Here is a 22,764-nt window from a genome sequence, read left to right on the forward strand (position 1 = left end):
GTGCAGACGTGACTTTCTGCCTGTCATCCTCTCTTAACAGTCTCCCAATGAGCACAGACCTGATTGTTTCCATTTTATTTTTGATCACACTGAAGATAGGAGCATGTCAGAAATAATACATAAACATTAAATCTCCAAAGTGCCATAGTGTAATCCCTAAAGATCTTGACTGTCCCCTTTAACCAGTGTCTAATGATATTACAATCTTATTATCACATCAGGTTTCACGGCGATGAAACTGCTGAGACGACTCTAGGGTGTGGCACTCATAAAAATTACATAGAGCAGGTTTTTGGGGAGTACACTAAGTAAATATTATGAGCTGTACTCACCAGTGCCTGATAAATCCTGATGAACTTGATTTAATTTGTCTTCAGACAGAAACACAGAGATCCGGCTCCACTAAGGCATACGTCTGAAATATCTCCACTAAGACATCCGTCTGAAATGCTTTCACTTTCCTCTCAGAACCTCTTGACTGAGTCTGTGGTTTAGCTCTAACTCTCACTGCAGCTCAGTTCCTGTGGTATATTTTTCCTGCTTTTCCTGTTTGTTATTCTTTGTTCCATTTTTGGATCATTCAATGGAAATGCCAATTTCTCTCTCTTGACCTTACAAAACTATTACACTAGTAAAACAATAGATACAATTGATCTATATTTAAGAGTAAAATTATAGTGTGGAAGGCAGGGTGGGAAATTAGCATCCGCCACTGGCTAAATGCGGGTAAATTTAGGAAGTGGCGGGTGAATTTGCCCAACGACCCCCAAAACACTCACACAAAGACACTAATAAAAGTAGGAAAAGGTTTAATAAACACAAGTTTGACATGACTAAAACAGACAAAAACCAAGCTGAGGGGCAGGTTAGCCCAACAGTCCCCTTGGTTCTGTCTCTGCTTCTGGTGCCAGCTGCAGTGCTTTTAACTTCTCAAGCCCAGGGCAGGTGGATGTTGTTTAGCAATCAGGGCCTGGGTGGAGCTGTAGAGGAACAAGGAGAGGGACAAGCAAGGCCGAACCCTTTCGGCCTTAGCAATGGCAAGGCAAGGCAAGGCAATTTTATTTATATAGCCCGTTTTTACAAACAGTTTGTCTCAGGCCCTGTTTATACGTACCCGGTTATTTTTTAAAACGGAGACATTAACCATCGTTTGCACCCTCAGTTTACACTCAAACGGAGAAAACGCCCCTGAAAACGATGCTCCGGCCAGGGTGGAGATTTTGGAAAACTCCGTTTTCACGTTTGCATGTAAACAGAGAAAAACAGAGATTTGGGTAGCCGACGTCAGACCCTGACGTCTAACCGTAACCATATTACATAACTTAATAAAATAAATTAATAATAATAATGATAAAATTTAATGCAGACTGATGTGTTCATTGTAAAACATTTATTTATTGATGTAACGTTAAATGGGGTGATTTCTGTACAGAGTCCCGAGGCTGGGCTGCTCTTCTGTCCAGTAACAGTTAACACACATGAAGCTTCACTTTTCATTCAAACAAACTGCTACGGCCACAACTGTTAGATTTCATCAATGAGACCAACATTTATCTCCTAAAAATAATTTAACCAGCCGGTGGTAAAGCTCTAAAAACCTGCGGGTAAGTTAATTAGCGATAGTTTTGTCCCACGGGAGGACGACAGAGGCTGGCCGACCGAGCAGCATTGCAGAGCGGACACTGTCTCTGTGATGTCCCGGTCGTTGCTCCACAGGTGGAGCTTCACTTCTCCGAAAGAAAAAAAAAAGCTTCAACTCTCCGAGAAACATCGGAGCAAACTTCTAAACAGCCATCATCTGGATAAACTGGCCGTATATTTGGCATCTAAACAGTTACTTTCTCGCATGAAAAAATATTAAAACTTTACACACAAGGAGGGCAAGTGACGATGTTGTTGTTGTTGCTGTTGCTATCAGGTTGCTATGTGGGATCATGTGCGGGATTCTGATTGGCTGACGTGGGCTTGAGCTTCTCGCTACACTGCCACCTACAGGTTTGGTATGCTCTTGACGGCATATATACACGGGTTAGTGTAAACGAAACGTTTTCTGAAAACGGACTGGTGTGCACGCAGTGTTTTTTATAAACGGAGAGGGGGAAATGTCCGTTTATGAAAATAGCCGGGCACGTGTAAACGCAGTCTCAAAGGGCTTTACATGGCATCATAACAACATCCTCTGTCCTTAGAATGTGATAAAATGTCTCACAGTTAATAAATAATCTATGGAAATGTCCATTGTTCTGTCCCTTGACGAGTGATGGTGTGAATGTATCGAATCTTTCTGGCCAATTGCTTCACCAAAAGGATGATTACACAAAGCTCCATTTAACATCTCATTTGAGAGTACTGGTACCGGTATGGCTGCACTTCCACAATGGCCTCTGCTTCGGCATTGGACACTCCATGCCTCTGAGTCACTGTACTGTCTAGCAGGTGCCACAGGTTCCTACCACCTACAAAATAATACACAACAGTATTGCAGCAAACACTCGTATCTGCTGGAGCTGGAGGTTGATGCTGTTGAAGCCCCTTGTTACAGCCGTATAGTTGCCATGAGTCTGTGCTGTCTTCCCAGGTAACGCCCCTCCTGGACCTACTGACAGAGTGCACCTGGATGGATCCAGTCGCTCATACATTAGGAGTTCTCTTTAAGTTATAATTATGTGTGGTTGCTTGCAAGCTAGCTGTTTAGTTTGGCAGGCATCAGGTTCTCCTCGGGCTAATCCCCGGGGCTAAAAAGGGACGGTTCGGTTGTAGTAACTATTTACCTCCGGCTGGTAAATATGGCGGCGGGGTTTTGTTGTTCCTGTTCTTTTTATTCCCTCTCCTCCTTGTTAGCCTCTTCTTGTTTGCGACTTCTTTGACGTTTTTTTCCCATTGTTCCCGGAGCCGGAGCCCTGTCCATGTCTGCCGTGTCCGGGAGACATTGTCAGGACTGGCTCCTTTTCCTGACAAAGCAAACGCGGAGAGGGGAAGGTGCCGACAATAATCTTATTTATTTGTAACAACAATCAAAGGTAAACAATCAGTAGTGGAGGATATCAGTGGTGAGTGCGGGTGCATGGATGTAGGTGTTGTCTGTGCATTAAAACCAAGAGGACAGTTGCAGCGGGGGAGCTGCAGGACGCCAGGTCATGAATGGGATGAGAGAGAGGGAGACGGCGATCTCCACCCGGCTTTTAGGAACATAGCCACGCCCCCCTACGGCACGCACACCGGAGGCCCATGAGTAATCCTGAGGGAAGGAGAGACAGAGAGCGAGAGGGGAGCCGCACACACACACACACTCACACATACACACAACCACTTGGGGTTGTCACACCCCCCCCCTTAAGACGGGACCCCAAAGGGGAACCGGCACAATAAACCCCCAAGCTAGTAAGGGTGGCAGGACCAGCTACATGTTACCCATTTACAGTTGTAACCATACTCCAAATAACATGAATTACATGAACAATTCCCACTGCAAAAACCTCAACCCAACTCACCCAGCCATCCCAGAACTCTGCAACCTGGTACCGGGGAAGCCTATTTAAGAGTTTGAAAGGATGGAGGAGCAGGAGTGTGAAAGCAGGGATAAAGTTACATGTCATCATACATACAAGATTAACAATGCACAATTGACCCCATACCCCATCAACTCTAAGGCAGAGGCGCCCTAGACAAAGCATCTGCCAGGATATTATCTTGCCCTTTAATGTGGCGTATCTAAATCATAACCCTGCAAAAAGAGAGACCACCTGACCAGTCTCTGATTTGGAGTTTTCAAGGAACCTAAGAATGTTAAAGGGTTGTGATCTGTGTAAACAATTAAAGGTGCCGTCCCACCTACGTACACCTCAAAATGCTGTAAGGCCAGAATGAGACCCAAAGCCTCCTTTTCTATCACTGAATAGTTGGCCTGATGTCGATTGAACTTTCTTGAGAAAAAACAGACTGGTCTCAACAACCCCTCGTCCCCTCCCTGGAGAAGGACGGCACCGGCCCCGACCTGGCTGGCATCAACCTGTAAGACAAACTGTCGGTCAAACTGGGGAGCAGCCAACACAGGACAGGAACACAGTAAAGACTTTACATTCTCAAAGGCCTGCTGGCACGCAGTAGACCACACAAACTTAGCTCCACCCTTCAGTAGCTCAGTCAGAGGAAAAACAACAGTAGAGAAATTTCTGCAGAAACTTCTATAGTATCCAACTAGACCCAAAAACCGCTGGAGCTCTTTCTTCGTAGTCGGCGGTGGAAACTCAGACACAGCTTGCACTTTAGCCTGAACAGGAACAACATTACCCTGACCAACCACACGCCCCAAGTAAGTAACAGTGGCTCTAGCAAACTCACATTTGGCTAAATTTACTGTCAACTGGGCCTCAGCCAACCTCTCAAACAACTCTTTCACTCTCTGTAAATGTGAATGCCATGTGTCACTATACACAACCAGATCATCCAAATACACTGAACAGCCCTTTAACCCATGCACAACCCGGTTCATAAGCCACTGAAAAGTGGCCGGAGCGTTCTTTAAACCAAAGGGCATAACAGTATGAGTAGAGGCCTGCAGGAGTGACAAATGAAGCAATTTCTCTCGCGCGTTCTGACAAGGGCACCTGCCAATAACCCTTGAGCAGGTCGAACTTGGACACAAACTTGGCAGACCCAACCATGTCTATACAATCGTCCATGCGCGGTAATGGAAATGAATCGGACTTAGTGACAGAATTAACCTTCCTCATATCTGTGCAAAATCGCAGAGTTTTATCTGATTTAGGCACCAAAACACAAGGAGACGCCCAGCTGGACGCAGATGGAATGGCAATGTCATTTTTCAACATGTAATCAATCTCAGTGTTCAAGTGCGTCAGCTTCTCAGGACCCATGCGGTAAAACCGCTGTCTGATTGGCTGCGCTTCCCCCACATCAATATCATGTACAATCCAGGAAGTACGAGAGGGAACATCACCAAAAAGCTGCGGAAATCTACCGATCAGCTCCACCAACTCGACCCGCTGCTCTTCAGACAGATGTGACAAAAGGGACTGCAGATTACACAAAGACTCAGAATTCTTCAACCTACCACTCAACAAACTGTCATCAGGCTCAGGAACGCCGTCTGTCTCCTGCGCCACACTACAGGTGTCCACAGCGAGCCCTGCACCAACGTCACCTTTTACGCACTCACCATGCCCGGAGCGTTGGTAATATGGCTTCAGCAGGTTCACATGATACAACTGGGACGACTTCCTTCGACCTGGTGTAGCGACAAGATAGTTAACATCAGAAATTTTTTCAGACACAGTGTATGGGCCAACAAACTTAGCCTGGAATGGTGACGTGACCAGCGGAGTCAGTGCGAGGACCTGGTCCCCAGGACTATACTCATGACGCACCGTACCCCGGTCATACTGGGCTTTCATTTTCACTTGAGCCTGCCCCAGCTTTTCTTTTGCCAACAGACCCGCCCGAAACAATCTGTGCCGAAAACCATTAACAAAGTCAATCAGGTTTCGGGGCGCCTCGGCAGGAACCAATCCACCCTTCAGCGCTGCCAACGGCCCGCGCACCGAGTGCCCAAAAACCAATTCGTTCGGACTGAAGCCCGTGCTCTCCTGCACGGCTTCTCGCGCTGCCAACATCAACCAGGGGAGCCCCTCCTCCCAGTCCCGATCCAACTCTGTACAGTAAGCGCGCAACAAGGACTTGAGCGTCTGATGGAACCGCTCTAACGCGCCCTGACTTTGCGCATGATACGCAGTGGACTGGTTATGGCTCACCCCCAGCGATTTCAACACCTCCGCAAACATATGCGAGGAGAAATTGGACCCCCGATCACTTTGTATGACCTTGGGTATCCCGAACACTGAAATGAACTGTGCAAGTGCTTTAACAACCGCTTTGGTGGTGATGGTTCGAAGCGGATAAGCCGCTGGGTATCGAGTACACTGACACATGACAGTCAACAAATACTTACACCCCGACTTGGCACTAGGCAACGGCCCCACACAGTCTATTATCAGATACTCAAACGGTTCACTCACCACAGAGATGGGCTGCAACGGTGCCGGTTTTACGCACTGGTTGGGTTTCCCCGTCAGCTGGCAGACGTGACATGTTTTAATATACGCCGCCACCTCTTTTTTGGCCCGCGGCCAAAAAAAATGTGGTAGCACTACATAATACGGCCCGCAACTTACAGCGTACCACCGCTCTCTTGCCGCGTAGGTTGCCGCTTATTTCACACAAGTACTGAGTAACTGCAGCTCACTTTCCCCCCTGTTTCCCCCGTGCATTTACAGTGTAACTAGGCTGCGTCTTAGCGCGTAACTTACATCCTGCTTCACACCAACTTCCACAGAAGTACAGGGTAACTCTCGCTGTTTTACAGTTTAACTAGGCTGCGTCTTGGCACGTAACTCCTGTCCTACTTTACACCAAATTACACAGTAACTCTCGCTCACTCCGCCACTAATTACCCCGCATTTTACAGTATAACTAGGCTGTGTCTTAGAGCGTAACTCCCGTACAATTACGCCCTACTTTCCCCGGACTTACAGTGTAACTCCTGCCAGGTACATTAGAAATTAAATAGTCTACTGTACAATATGAGCACAGTTGCAATCCATGTTTTCCAAAAGTGTCAGCAGCGACATTTCACCTCTATTTCAGAGATTTATTATTCATTATTTAATTGTATGGTTTGGAATAGGTGAGAAATGGGTATAGAGTGTGGACATTTTCCAATACAGTAACAGGCTGGCTGGTAGTAAACCTACCTCTCTAAAATGCACATCTATGAAAGTCTAGTTCTGTCATCCAAGGGCAAAATACAAACTATACAGTAATACATCCACAATAATGAGTCATTCGGAGAGTTAGAAAATGTTTTTATTATTTATTAACCAGAAAACACATGACACATCCACATCCATGATCATTCATAAACTTTAAGTACAGTAAGTACCCTACTGTAAGTGAGCACTGTTACCCCTCCTTAGTCTGCACCTACACAGTAGCTGTCATGCACCTACACACTACTTGTCTTAGAGTTACCCAGTAAGTAGAGGGTAACGGGCTGTATTATAAAGTAATGGCTGTTACTCCCTCCTTACGCTGCACCTATACAGTAGCTGTCATGCACCTACACACTACTTGTCTTAGAGTTACCCAGTAAGTAGAGGGTAACGGGCTGTATTATAAAGTAATGGCTGTTACTCCCTCCTTAGTCTGCACCTATACAGTAGCTGTCATGCACCTACACACTACTTGTCTTAGAGTTACCCAGTAAGTAGAGGGTAACGGGCTGTATTATAAAGTAATGGCTGTTACTCCCTCCTTACGCTGCACCTACACAGTAGCTGTCATGCACCTACACACTACTTGTCTTAGAGTTACCCAGTAAGTAGAGGGTAACGGGCTGTATTATAAAGTAATGGCTGTTACTCCCTCCTTAGTCTGCACCTACACAGTAGCTGTCATGCACCTACACACTACTTGTCTTAGAGTTACCCAGTAAGTAGAGGGTAACGGGCTGTATTATAAAGTAATGGCTGTTACTCCCTCCTTAGTCTGCACCTATACAGTAGCTGTCATGCACCTACACACTACTTGTCTTAGAGTTACCCAGTAAGTAGAGGGTAACGGGCTGTATTATAAAGTAATGGCTGTTACTCCCTCCTTAGTCTGCACCTATACAGTAGCTGTCATGCACCTACACACTACTTGTCTTAGAGTTACCCAGTAAGTAGAGGGTAACGGGCTGTATTATAAAGTAATGGCTGTTACTCCCTCCTTACGCTGCACCTACACAGTAGCTGTCATGCACCTACACACTACTTGTCTTAGAGTTACCCAGTAAGTAGAGGGTAACGGGCTGTATTATAAAGTAATGGCTGTTACTCCCTCCTTATGCTGCACCTATACAGTAGCTGTCATGCACCTACACACTACTTGTCTTAGAGTTACCCAGTAAGTAGAGGGTAACGGGCTGTATTATAAAGTAATGGCTGTTACTCCCTCCTTAGTCTGCACCTATACAGTAGCTGTCATGCACCTACACACTACTTGTCTTAGAGTTACCCAGTAACTAGAGGGTAACGGGCTGTATTATAAAGTATTCTTTGTTATTCCCTCCTTAGTGTGCAAATACACTGTAATTGTCCTGCAACTACACTGTAGTTGTCCTGGAGTTACCCAGTACCTTCTACTACAGCTGTAACTACTGTCTAAGTAGAACCAGTAAGTTAGAACACAGTTTGTTTCACGAGATAACATCATCTGAAAGTACAGTAATACAAAGACAAAACTAACTGAAGTGTCCCTGACATCATAAAATAACAGATTTCTACTGGCTTTTGTTATTTACATTAAAGTTCAGTTTTGTTCCTTCTGTTATAAACTGTTTCATTTAGTTTTGATCCATCTGTCTGGTCCTTCTAGGTCTAAAATAGTCAGTCAAGTCAGTTTCATTTGACAAAATGTACTTTCTAAGTTAGAAGAGTCAAGTTGAAAAGATCGTTGTGATACTACTATCACACCAGAGTGTGACACTCAGTAATGGAGAATGGATGGGCTCCTCCATAAAAGGTGAACTTGATCTTGATCCAGCTCCTTGGGTCAAGGCAGAGATCAGGGTCATGGGTGGCGTGCCATCTCCCTCGTCAGGTACCATTTTCATGGCATCTCAAAAACCTCACCTGTGTAGAAACATAATTATATATTGTATCATCAACTTCATCACATAAATGCATCACTGTAAAACAAAGTGAGAAAATTAATAACTTTGAACGGTACAGTTTTTCTCATCATGGAATACCTAATCCCGGTTTTACCTTTCACATCATAAATCATTAGCCTTTTAAACCATAACTTGTGATTTTTAAGCATATTAATCAATTACAAATTATACATATTTTTTTCTTTAACTATTGAGTAAATATTTTAACCATTTAAAAATCTTCAATTTTACAAAATCAATGCTATGACCATACTGTTTCACAACTGTAGGCTGCACCAGTACATTATTGTTACTCCTGACTGTATTCATCATACCATTCATTACCAACAGTAACGTTAGCTAATGGAGCTAATGTGGACAGTACTAACACAAATACAGTTCCCGGTTAGCGTGGTTCAGGGGAAAACACACACTATTATCTTTAGCACAAGCTAACATTGCTAGCTGCGTTAGCATAGCTACTTAACTCACCAAGAGGTTGATAACGCGGTCAAACTGCCGTCGCACAGGTCCTCGGTTCATCCCTCTCGTCTCCCGGGGTGTTTGCTCTGTGTTTAAATCAACATATCACATCGTAGACATTGCATAATTTCCCTCATTTCTCCACTTCGTCTCCTCCTGTCGTCCCTGCGGCGGTGTCAACAAGCTCCGTCCTCGCTGTGAGGTGGGACTTTCTACCTTCTCAACAGGCAACCAATGACAAGTGAGCAGCTTCTGGTCTGACCAATGACAGATGGTCAAAGGTGAGTGACTGTGATTGACAACTTATTTCATCCTATTTGACTACCACAGTCTCTCAGATTTGACCATCTGTCATTGGTCAGACCAGAAGCTGCTCACTTGTCATTGGTTGCCTGTTAAGAAGGTAGAAAGTCCCACCTCACAGCGAGGACGGAGCTTGTTGACACAGCCAGGGACGACAGGAGGAGACGAAGTGGAGAAATGAGGGAAATTATGCAATGTCTACGATGTGATATGTTGATTTAAACACAGAGCAAACACCCCGGGAGACGAGAGGGATGAACCGAGGACCTGTGCGACGGCAGTTTGACCGCGTTATCAACCTCTTGGTGAGTTAAGTAGCTATGCTAACGCAGCTAGCAATGTTAGCTTGTGCTAAAGATAATAGTGTGTGTTTTCCCCTGAACCACGCTAACCGGGAACTGTATTTGTGTTAGTACTGTCCACATTAGCTCCATTAGCTAACGTTACTGTTGGTAATGAATGGTATGATGAATACAGTCAAGAGTAACAATAATGTACTGGTGCAGCCTACAGTTGTGAAACAGTATGGTCATAGCATTGATTTTGTAAAATTGAAGATTTTTAAATGGTTAAAATATTTACTCAATAGTTAAAGAAAAAAATATGTATAATTTGTAATTGATTAATATGCTTAAAAATCACAAGTTATGGTTTAAAAGGCTAATGATTTATGATGTGAAAGGTAAAACCGGGATTAAGTATTCCATGATGAGAAAAACTGTACCGTTCAAAGTTATTAATTTTCTCACTTTGTTTTACAGTGATGCATTTATGTGATGAAGTTGATGATACAATATATAATTATGTTTCTACACAGGTGAGGTTTTTGAGATGCCATGAAAATGGTACCTGACGAGGGAGATGGCACGCCACCCATGACCCTGATCTCTGCCTTGACCCAAGGAGCTGGATCAAGATCAAGATCACCTTTTATGGAGGAGCCCATCCAGTCTCCATTACTGAGTGTCACACTCCGGTGTGATAGTAGTATCACAACAATCTTTTCAACTTGACTCTTCTAACTTAGAAAGTACATTTTGTCAAATGAAACTGACTTGACTGACTATTTTAGACCTAGAAGGACCAGACAGATGGATCAAAACTAAATGAAACAGTTTATAACAGAAGGAACAAAACTGAACTTTAATGTAAATAACAAAAGCCAGTAGAAATCTGTTATTTTATTATGTCAGGGACACTTCAGTTAGTTTTGTCTTTGTATTACTGTACTTTCAGATGATGTTATCTCGTGAAACAAACTGTGTTCTAACTTACTGGTTCTACTTAGACAGTAGTTACAGCTGTAGTAGAAGGTACTGGGTAACTCCAGGACAACTACAGTGTAGTTGCAGGACAATTACAGTGTATTTGCACACTAAGGAGGGAATAACAAAGAATACTTTATAATACAGCCCGCTACTTTGTAGGTACTGGGTAACTCCGGGACAACTACATTGTAGTTGCAGGACAATTACAGTGTATTTGCACTCTAAGGAGGGAATAACAAAGAATACTTTATAATACAGCCCGTTACCCTCTAGTTACTGGGTAACTCTAAGACAAGTAGTGTGTAGGTGCATGACAGCTACTGTGTAGGTGCAGACTAAGGAGGGAGTAACAGCCATTACTTTATAATACAGCCCGTTACCCTCTACTTACTGGGTAACTCTAAGACAAGTAGTGTGTAGGTGCATGACAGCTACTGTATAGGTGCAGACTAAGGAGGGAGTAACAGCCATTACTTTATAATACAGCCCGTTACCCTCTACTTACTGGGTAACTCTAAGACAAGTAGTGTGTAGGTGCATGACAGCTACTGTATAGGTGCAGCGTAAGGAGGGAGTAACAGCCATTACTTTATAATACAGCCCGTTACCCTCTACTTACTGGGTAACTCTAAGACAAGTAGTGTGTAGGTGCATGACAGCTACTGTATAGGTGCAGACTAAGGAGGGAGTAACAGCCATTACTTTATAATACAGCCCGTTACCCTCTACTTACTGGGTAACTCTAAGACAAGTAGTGTGTAGGTGCATGACAGCTACTGTATAGGTGCAGACTAAGGAAGGAGTAACAGCCATTACTTTATAATACAGCCCGTTACCCTCTACTTACTGGGTAACTCTAAGACAAGTAGTGTGTAGGTGCATGACAGCTACTGTATAGGTGCAGACTAAGGAGGGAGTAACAGCCATTACTTTATAATACAGCCCGTTACCCTCTACTTACTGGGTAACTCTAAGACAAGTAGTGTGTAGGTGCATGACAGCTACTGTGTAGGTGCAGACTAAGGAGGGGTAACAGTGCTCACTTACAGTAGGGTACTTACTGTACTTAAAGTTTATGAATGATCATGGATGTGGATGTGTCATGTGTTTTCTGGTTAATAAATAATAAAAACATTTTCTAACTCTCCGAATGACTCATTATTGTGGATGTTTTACTGTATAGTTTGTGTTTTGCCCTTGGATGACAGAACTAGACTTTCATAGATGTGCATTTTAGAGAGGTAAGTTTACTACCAGCCAGCCTGTTACTGTATTGGAAAATGTCCACACTCTATACCCATTTCTCACCTATTCCAAACCATACAATTAAATAATGAATAATAAATCTCTGAAATAGAGGTGAAATGTCGCTGCTGACACTTTTGGAAAACATGGATTGCAACTGTGCTCATATTGTACAGTAGACTATTTAATTTCTAATGTACCTGGCAGGAGTTACACTGTAAGTCCGGGGAAAGTAGGACGTAATTGTACGGGAGTTACGCTCTAAGACACAGCCTAGTTATACTGTAAAATGCGGGGTAATTAGTGGCGGAGTGAGCGAGAGTTACTGTGTAATTTGGTGTAAAATAGGACAGGAGTTACGTGCCAAGACGCAGCCTAGTTAAACTGTAAAACAGCGAGAGTTACCCTGTACTTCTGTGGAAGTTGGTGTGAAGCAGGATGTAAGTTACGCGCTAAGACGCAGCCTAGTTACACTGTAAATGCACGGGGGAAACAGGGGGGAAAGTGAGCTGCAGTTACTCAGTACTTGTGTGAAATAAGCGGCAACCTACGCGGCAAGAGAGCGGTAGGTACGCTGTAAGTCGCGGGCCGTATTATGTAGTGCTACCAAAAATGTTTAAGCACAGACAGATACGTTTTACGCACCCCAAAGTGACCACTTTCATCATGTGCTGTTCTCAAAACGTGGGAACGAAAATCCTGAGGCACCACCACCTGAAACACAGGCGCTCCCACAACGTCCTCATCACAAGGCAACCATTTGCGGACCAACATCCCATCCTGCACAAAATAGCCCTGGGCTACATCACCAACCTGGTGACGCGGCACAACCTGATCCCACAGTGAGGACAACGAAACATCAGATTTCTGAGCCTTAATCCACTCCTCTCTTGCCACAAGTGGAGGCAAATCAGGCAGCGCAACCGGTTCCACCGAGGCCGCAGCCTCCGCTGGCACAGACGCACATTTACTCTGAGCGCGCGTCATGGCACAAACAGGAAAAACCTCCAGCGCTGAACTGTCAGACGCCACCGGTTCGGACACCACCACAGGTGGCGGGGGACCACTGGACCAAACCCGACCACCACAAATATCATTTCCCAGAATCATTGACACGCCTGGCAAAGGCAACTCAGGCCGCACGCCCACAGAAAACACACCTTTAGCCAGATCACAATCCAACACCACATCATGGCGTGGCACGGGAACGAAGCCAAGCTCCATCCCCCGCATCACAATGAAATCTCCAGACTGTGTATCAGAGGAAAAAGGGAGCACAGACTGCACAATGAAAGAATGTCGGGCCCCTGTGTCACGCAACACTCTCACAGGAACACATTCAGTACTGCCCACCAAGGACACACGCGCCTTTATGATGAAAGGCTCAAACCCAGACTTGTCACTGACGGTCGCCTCCACCGCCTTTTCCTCTCGCACACTTGCACACAACATAGCAGGAGCTTCCCGGACGAGCCCCCATTTGTCAGGACTGGCTCCTTTTCCTGACAAAGCAAACGCGGAGAGGGGAAGGTGCCGACAATAATCTTATTTATTTGTAACAACAATCAAAGGTAAACAATCAGTAGTGGAGGATATCAGTGGTGAGTGCGGGTGCATGGATGGATATGTAGGTGTTGTCTGTGCATTAAAACCAAGAGGACAGTCGCAGCGGGGGAGCTGCAGGACGCCAGGTCATGAATGGGATGAGAGAGAGGGAGACGGCGATCTCCACCCGGCTTTTAGGAACATAGCCACGCCCCCCTACGGCACGCACACCGGAGGCCCATGAGTAATCCTGAGGGAAGGAGAGACAGAGAGCGAGAGGGGAGCCGCACACACACACACACTCACACATACACACAACCACTTGGGGTTGTCACAACATGGACAGGGCTCCGGCTCCAAAATCCATCATCACTGAGCTCAAGATGTCCATACAAAAGTAAGATACTAATGTGTGCACTGCTCTACATTATATCGATCTCACCTGACTCTGTGCATAGACCTACACTTGTGTAAAGTACAGTCAAAACATACATCAAGTCATTCAAGTATAGAAACAGAGTACATAATATCCCAACATAGTCAATTATAACATTTCCCCCTTTTGACATGATTTTATCAATCGACGCTGAGAGTGACAAAGTGACCTTTCTCTCTCTTTCTTTCTTTTTTTCAAATTTCTCTCTCTTTCTTTATTTTTCAGTTTTCTTAACATTTTTGAAAGATTTTTACCTTTTTCTTCAACTTTATTCGACAGCATTGACTTGGACTTTAATGACTGATTGATTTCAACACAGTGGAGAAAATGACTGGAAATTACTTATCTTTATTGTCCAATACTACACAATATTGTGCTTCCGTGTGTACAAACATGATATTAAGCAAATATAAAATTCAAAATTCCAATGAAATTAAATTGCTGCTGATTTTAAATGTGAATTGCAAAAATAAGAACATTAGGTTATCTGTATAGGTTTATTCATTTTTAATCAGGGAATTCACTTATTCATTGTACATTATAGGCAAAATCACAAACATTCATTGATTTATTTATTGTTAACTTCTGATTTACTCATGACCTCTTAAACTCTAAAATAATTAATTCAAAAATCACCTGTTTTCACACAATCATCAGACATTAAATATTAAAGTCTGATATGTTTTACAGATGTAGCTCAATGACCCATTACATTTGAATAAAACATTTTATTAATTGAACTCTCATCAGTACCTCAAACCCCTAAAAAAACAAAAGATGAAACAAAACTTCATCATTTGGTCCTTGTTTAGTTTGTCTGTGATCCACATGAATCCTGCATTTCCATCATTGACTCTGCTGTAATATAAATACTGCGTCTATTCTGTATTAACTCATAACACACATCACATATACAATGATTTCAGCAGTGATTGATTGGTTGTTGTGAGTGACCAGGGACTTTGATTGACAGGACTGATGATCAGAGGGGTGGAGTTTTTACCTCCATGATTAGGATAAGGACTTAAGAATGGGTGTAGTTTGTCAGTGAAGCAGCAGCCAGTGAAGGAGTAGATGAGAGCTGCAGCATCTACGTCATAAAAGGAGACCTGACCCTCCTCATAATCCACAAACACCCCCACATTCTCAAGACCAGACCTCAGATTGAGAGGGACTGAGTACACAGCTGCAGCTTTGTACTCATTTCCATTTCTCAAAAATATCGTCCAGACACCATCCTGAGGAGTCAGTGTGATTTCTCCCTTCCTGTCAATCGACTCTCTGGCTACTCCCACATCCCAGTCAGTTTTTCCTTTAACCTGAACCTCAAAGTAAAATCTGCCTGAAGAGAAACTCTGTTTCCCTAAGATAATAATATAACGTGTAAATCTCTCTGGGTTGTCTGGGAGTTTCTTCCTCACATCACCACAGTGAACCTGTTTTCCATAATCAGACAGGATGAGTTGAGGATGTGCTGTATCAGGATCCAGAGTCACATCTACTGCAAACTGCTGGACCCTCTTCAACTCAGCCTCCATCACCTCCTTCATCGGTCCACGGAGCGTCTCCTCCAGCTGAGACACAGCTCTCTCCACAGTCCCCTCATATGATGGTGGATGGACTCTGACCTCTGTCCAGTCCTTGGTGGGTGGAGCAGCTTTCAGGGATGGAAAGCTTTGGAGGAGGTGGAGGTGGTCTTCAGAGAGTGAGAGCTTCTTCACCTCAGTGCTTCTCTGTTTCAGCTCAGAGATTTCCTGTTCCAGCTCTGTGATGAAGTCTTCAGCCTGTTTCTCTGAGCTTTTCTGTTTCTCTTCGATCTCCTTGATGAGCTGCTTCAGGCCTCTGTCAACAGACTCCTTCAGAGCAGTGAAGACCTCAACACCTTCTGCTTTCTCTCTGTCTGCAGCAGCTTTACTGATCTTCACTGACTGTTTCATCTCCTCAATCTTCAATCGTCTCTTCAGGATCATCTGCTGAGTTTCAGCCTCTGTCTTCTGCAGCTCTGCCTTCTTTCCATCATATCCTTCTCTCAGAGGAGCAACTTCATGGGTCTTGTGGTCTAAAACAGAGCAGAGCATGCAGACACATGTCTGGTCGGTCTGACAGAACAGCTCCAGAGGTTTATCGTGCTTCCTACACATCCTGTCCTCCAGGTTCTCCACAGGCTCCGTCAGCTGATGTCTCCTCAGACCTGACAGTGTCAGATGAGGCTCCAGGTGAGTCTCACAGTAGGAGGTCAGACACACCAGGCAGGACTTCAGGGCCTTCAGTTTGGTTCCAGTGCAGACGTCACAGGGAACTCCTCCTGGTTTGGAAACATGTTGCTCTGAGCTGCTGCTGCCGGTTTTCTGTTGAGCTTCACATCTGAACTGAGCAACAACCTCAGAGATGAACATGTTGATCTTCAACTGAGGTCTTGTGTAGAAAAGCTCTTTACACATTGGACACTGATATGGTACATTAACGTCCCAGTGGTGAGTGATGCAGCTCTGACAGAAGTTGTGTCCACATGGTGTACTGACTGGATCAGTGAAGACATCCAAACAGATGGAGCACAGGAACTGATCTTCAGACCTCAGGTTGCTGGCAGCAGACATGTCTACACACTGGGGACAAAGCCAAAAACAACATTTAGATCAGAAGAGTTTCCATTGTTGAGTATAAATTCAAGTTACTGTTTTATTCTGCAGCTGAATGTCACTGAAATTCACTTCTTAAAGCAACACTGTGAAGCATTTGCTCAGCAACAGCAACCACTGCAGCTACAAGTGGTAATTACACAACACTGACACTGAGACAGGACAGAGGAAGTACTTAATGTCTTAAATATCATCTGGATGTCTCCAAAAATAAATGCTAATAAACCAGTTTAGGGGCATCCTATACTTCACTGGGTAGAGCTAACTTGACAGAAACCATCCTCTTACTCGGCCCTCTGAGGCCCCCGTGTCTCCACTGCAGACAGGACCTGCTGGACTCTTGAGGCAGTACGTGCAACAGTTTCGATCGTAGGACAATTGTTGTGCGGGAGTTTATTTTACTGCTTTTGTTGTTATTGTTGTTTTTCGGTCAGTATAGACACTTTCTGATAATGCTGGGTTTAAAAAATGCCGTTTTAATTATCGTGTGATCGCATAGTTGTCTGTCCACATGTCATACATATTTTACTATTACTACTATACGTGTAGATGTTTTTTTTTGTTTGTTTGTTTAAATTTTTCTGTGTTTTAAAAATGCTGCTTATTTTGGGACTTTCTTTTGACATCACATCCCACTCTGAGTATGCCCAATCAGCACAGAGTAAACCACAAGCCCCACCCAGGAGTTCCTGGTTCCTGTAGTGGAGACAATCAACAACAGCCACGGCCCCCGTAAAATTACCCTGAAGTTCCTGCAGTGGGAAAACCCCCACCCTCCTCCTCCCGCCAAAAATACTTAAAAAAAAAAAAAAAAAGCCTTACACAGTTAAAAATACCGACACAAAATGTAGGCACAATTATTTATTGATGAATTTGAATTAGAGTCTTAAACATAATAAAAGCAGTTTGTATGCCTAATTACCTGAAGTGAACGATACGTTTTACATCAAAGGTATTATTGCTGCTAGTTTCTTTTTCACCACAGTGAAGATGATAGCACATCAGAAATATTTCATTCAACAAACCTAACAGCTTCAAAGGGCCACGGACCAACCCAAGATTTTTACATCCATGTTTTAACAATTTGTCATTTTATGAAGAGGTTTCATCAAGAGGAAACTGGTGAGACCTTTCCAGGGTGTGGCACCAAGATGCAACTCAATGACAATCGTTGGTGAAAGTAGAGACTGTTTAAAACGCAAGGTTACACTGAGCAGGTGTTCAGGTCAGGCCGTGAATTAGGAATTAAAATGATTTTTAAGGTGTTATTTTAAACACAAAAATTGCATAATGTTAATTTCAAGTTAATCTGACACGTGTGACACGTGTGTAGGAAATGCAAGAAGTGGTACTTTCTGTTAGTTTGTGTTAATGCTGACTGTTGAATCCCAGTAAATATTATGAATTATACTCACCTGTATTTGAGCAGGTGTTGACAAAATCCTGATGAGCTTTATTTAATTTGTCTTCAGGCAAAAACGCAGAGATAGCTCCGTCTCCACCGAGGCTGTGCTGTCACTCTGACGCTCTCACTCTTCTCAGGAACCTGATGCTTAAGTTTGTGGTTTTATGCCAACGACCACTGCAGCTCAGTTCCTGTGATTTATTTCCTGCTTCAGATTTACTGACACAAATGTTACGCCCCAGCTTTTTTGACACTAAGGGGCATAACAACAGACCCTCAAAACACCCACACAAATACATGAATAAAAAATAAGAAAAGGTTTGATGAACATAAGGGTGACATGATCAAGACAGGACATTAACTAAAAAAAACAAAAACCAAGCTGAGGGGCAGGCAAGCCCAGCAGTCCCCATGTGCACTGCTTCTGGTGCCAGCTGCAGGGCTTTTAACTTCTCAAGTCCAAGGCAGGTACTCGTAATACGTGTTATTTTTCTTTTAAATTTATTTTTTGTTTGTTTTTGTTTTATTCTTTCTCTTTTATTATCTTTACCATTATTTTATTTATTTCATTCTCAGTTTTTAATTCTCTTATCCCTCTCCTTCCCGTTAGTTCTTGCATACAATGGGTTGTCACCAGACCCATAGGAGGTGGCCAGCCCATTGCAGGTCGGTTCCCTTCTAGAGCGAAACCCACCCCTTCAGGAGGGCTCCTATCAGGTCGGTCCAAGAGGCAGTTTTATGGTTGGAGAGGGGTATGGTCATGTTCATGTCCTGTGACATCTTGGTGGCCTAAAGCAGTCTGTGATGTGAATGTGAATTGCAAAAATAATCCGATTAGGGTATCTGTATTCAGAGGTTTATTCATTTTTTAATCAGGTTATTGTGTTCTTCATTACACATTATCGGCAAAATCACAAACATTCATTTATTTATGTCATGACGTGAGAGACTCATCACCTCTTAAGCTCTTAAGAAATTAATTCAAAAATAACATTTTCCCTCAGTCACCAGACATTAAGATCTGATATGTTTTACAGATGCTGTACAAATGTGTCTCACTGATACTGAGATTTGTTCACATCAGATCACATTACATTTATATTAAAACCCTTTTAAACTCAACTCAATCAAAATTTTCATTAAAATTTCAAGTTTATTTGTCACATTTTGATGAGTAAATACAGTGAAAATCGGGGCACCGGGTGGCGCAGTGGGTTAAGCAGCTGCTGTTATATAAAGACTGCGTCTATTCTGTATTAACTCATAACACATCACAAATACAATGATTTCAGCAGTGATTGATTGATTGTTGTGAATGACCAGGGACTTTGATTGACAGGACAGATGATCAGAGGGGCAGAGTTTTTACCTCCATCATTAGGATAAGGACTTAAGAATGGGTGTAGTTTGTCAGTGAAGCAGCAGCCAGCGAAGGAGTAGATGAGAGCTGCAGCATCTACGTCATAAAAGGAGACCAGACCCTCCTCATAATCCACAAACACCCCCACCTTCTCAAGGCCAGACCTCAGACTGAGAGGGACTGAGGCGCCATCACCAGCTTTGTACTCATTTCCATTTCTCAACCATATTGCCCAGTAACCATCCTCAGGACTCAGTGTGATTTCTCCCTTCCTGTCAATCGACTCTCTGGCCACTCCCACAGCCCACTTAGTTTTTCCTTCAACCTGAACCTCAAAGTAAAATCTGCCTGAAGAGAAACTCTGTTTTCCTAAGACACAGGGACTAGGAGAAAATCTCTCTGGGTTGTCTGGGAGTTTCTTCCACACATCACCACAGTGAACTTGTTTTCCATCATCAGACAGGATGAGTGCAGGATGTGCTGTATCAGGATCCAGAGTCACATCCACTGCAAACTGCTGGACCCTCTTCATCTCAGCCTTCATCTTCATCTCCTCCATCTGTTCATGGAGCGTCTCCTCCAGCTGAGACACAGCTCTCACCACAGTCCCCTCATATGATGGTGGACGGACTCTGACCTGTGTCCAGTCCTTGGTGGGTGGAGCAGCTTTCAGGGATGGAAAGCTTTGGAGGAGGTGGAGGTGGTCTTCAGAGAGTGAGAGCTGCTCCAGCTCAGTGCTTCTCTTCTCCAGCTCAGATATTTCCTGTTCCAGCTCTGTGATGAAGTCTTCAGCCTGTGTCTCTGAGCTTTTCTGTTTCTCTTCGATCTCCTTGATGAGCTGCTTCAGGCCTCTGTCAACAGACTCCTTCAGAGCAGTGAAGACCTCAACACCTTCTGCTTTCTCTCTATCTGCAGCAGCTTCACTGGTCTTCACTGACTGTTTGATCTCCTCAATCTTCAGTCGTCTCTTCTGGATCATCTGCTGAGTTTCAGCCTCTGTCTTCTGCAGCTCTGCCTTCTTTCCTTCATATTCTTCTTTCAGAGGAACAAACTCATGAGCCTTGTGGTCTAAAACAGGGCAGAGCATGCAGACACATGTCTGGTCGGTCTGACAGAACAGCTCCAGAGGTTTATCGTGCTTCCTACACATCCTGTCTTCCAGGTTCTCCACAGGCTCCATCAGCTGATGTCTCCTCAGACCTGACAGTGTCAGATGAGGCTCCAGGTGAGTCTCACAGTAGGAGGTCAGACACACCAGGCAGGACTTCAGGGCCTTCAGTTTGGTTCCAGTGCAGACGTCACAGGGAACTTCTCCTGGTTTGGAAACTTGTTGCTCTGAGCTGCTGCTGCTGCTGCTGCTGGTTTTCTGTTGAGCTTCACGTCTGAACTGAGCGACAACCTCAGAGAACAGAGTGTTGATCTTTAACTGAGGTATTGTTTCAAAAACTTCTTCACACATTGGACACTGATATGGTACATTAACGTCCCAGTGCTGAGTGATGCAACTCTGACAAAAGTTGTGTCCACATGGTGTACTGACTGGATCAGTGAAGACATCCAGACAGATGGAGCACAGGAACTGATCTTCAGACCTCAGGTTGCTGGCAGCAGACATGTCTACACACTGAGGACAAAGATCAAAGTCAAAAACAACATTTGAAATAGGAACATTTCCATTGTTGTCAGGATAAATTACACAAGTTACTGTTTAATTTTGCTGCTAAAAGTCAGCTACACTTCTTAAACCAAAACTGTGCAGCATTTGCTCAACAACAGTGACCACTGCAGCTCCAGGTACAACACTGAGACAGGACAGAGGGAGGATTTAATGTCTTAAATATCATTTGAATGTCTCCAGAAATACATGCCAATAAACCAGTTTACTTGGGCATCATATAGCTCACTGGGTAGAGCAGGTGCCCCATATACAGAGGGTATAGTCCTTGCTGCAATGACCTTTGCTGCCGCCTCTCTCTGTCTCCCCATTGTTTGTCTCTCTACAGCTATCCTATCAATTAAAGGGACAACGAGGAGTTTCTCCAGCGGCAGAACGAAAAATTTCGCGACAATAAAAAAGTCTCATATTAATGTGGATGAATCTACGTTACCCACACTTGTTAATGGGCCCATTTTCGATAAATATATTGTTTTGTCTCTATCGTTATTTTGTTATTATTAGTGGTGGTGGAAACGCTGGGCGAGCCGACCAGTGTTTCCTTACTTTCGGTTTCGTGGACACTGCCCGACGAGTCATGAGAATAACGCCGCCGAATCGCCGTTTATGGTTGGAACTACGACAGTATCTGATCGTCTTCGAACCTCTGACTTCAATTCTTGATGAATGAAAACATGAGTCTGTCTTGCACCGGTCAAAGAAATTCACGGTGCGCGCGGAGGCTCATAAATGTAGTGTGAAAACACTTTGCTTTTCCAAAACTCCTCGTTGTCCCTTTAAAGGCATAAAAGCCCCCCAATAAGCAGGGTTTTTTTGGGGTAGAAATTCTACAGGAACCATCCTCTCACTCAGCCCCCACGGCTCCCAGACTCTTGAGGTGACGTGCAACAGTTTCAATCATTGCATCATCGTTGTGCGGGAGTATTATTTTTACTGCTTTGTTATTGTTCTTATTCTGGAAGTGTTGAAGCTTTCTAATAATGCTGGGACTTGCTGCTTCATGCTGTTTCAGTCATCACGTAATAGCGTGATCATGTAGTTTTCTGTCCACTTAAGTACATTTTTACTGCTACTATTATCATACATCTTTTACTGAGTTATCTTTTTTCTGGCTGTGTAGATGTTTTTTTTAATAACACTGTGTTTTAAAAATACTGATTATTTGGGGGCTTTCTCTTGGCATCACATCCTGCTCTGGGTATGAGCACAGAGTAAACCACAAGCCCCACCCGGAAGTTTTTCAGGGGCAATCTGAGTAACTTCCCCGAGGCAGGGACTCGTTTGGCAGTGTAAAACTTTCAGGAGATGAAATATTAAAAAAAAAAAAAGTTTTACACAGTGATATAAAATACAGACACAAAATTTAGGCACAACTATTTGCAGATCAATGATTTTGAATTTGATTCTCATACAAATATAAAAAAAAAGGCTTGTATTCCAAATTTCAGTGTCCATGTGTTCTGAAGTGAACAATGGTTTTACATTAAAGGCACGATTGTTGCTAGTTTCTTTTTCACCACAGTGAAGAAATACTTTAACCAACAAACATAACGGCTCCAAAGGGTCACATCCCTGTTTTAACAATCTATCATTTTATGAAGAGGTTTCATCAAGAGGAAACTGTTGATACCCTTCCAGGGTGTGGCACCAAGATGGAACTCAATGACAACTGTTGGTGAAAGTGTAGACTGTGTA

At 43.7% G+C, this 22,764-nt stretch overlaps 3 protein-coding genes across 3 annotated transcripts in view; all 3 read right to left on the reverse strand.

Moving 5' to 3' along the window:
• gtpbp2b (GTP binding protein 2b) overlaps positions 1-22,764 on the reverse strand; it is a 61,039-nt gene that overhangs the window by 20,639 nt on the left and 17,636 nt on the right. The gene's annotated exons all lie outside the window — the stretch shown is intronic.
• Positions 12,613-16,591, reverse strand: LOC146992445 (E3 ubiquitin-protein ligase TRIM39-like). Its single transcript, XM_085790601.1, has 3 exons — positions 14,952-16,591; positions 13,363-13,511; positions 12,613-13,260 (listed from the first exon to the last, which is right to left on the reverse strand). The coding sequence occupies exons 1-3, from the start codon at positions 16,585-16,587 to the stop codon at positions 12,613-12,615; spliced, it is 2,433 nt and encodes an 810-aa protein (XP_085646727.1). The 5' UTR covers positions 16,588-16,591.
• Positions 19,306-21,410, reverse strand: LOC146992446 (E3 ubiquitin-protein ligase TRIM21-like). The gene has a single exon (XM_085790611.1). It carries the CDS (start codon positions 21,007-21,009, stop codon positions 19,306-19,308), a length of 1,704 nt encoding a protein of 567 aa, XP_085646737.1. The 5' UTR covers positions 21,010-21,410.

This window comes from Trachurus japonicus, chromosome 1, assembly GCF_045865225.1.
Source record: "Trachurus japonicus isolate A0001 chromosome 1, Traja_1.0".
NCBI lineage: Eukaryota > Metazoa > Chordata > Actinopteri > Carangiformes > Carangidae > Trachurus > Trachurus japonicus.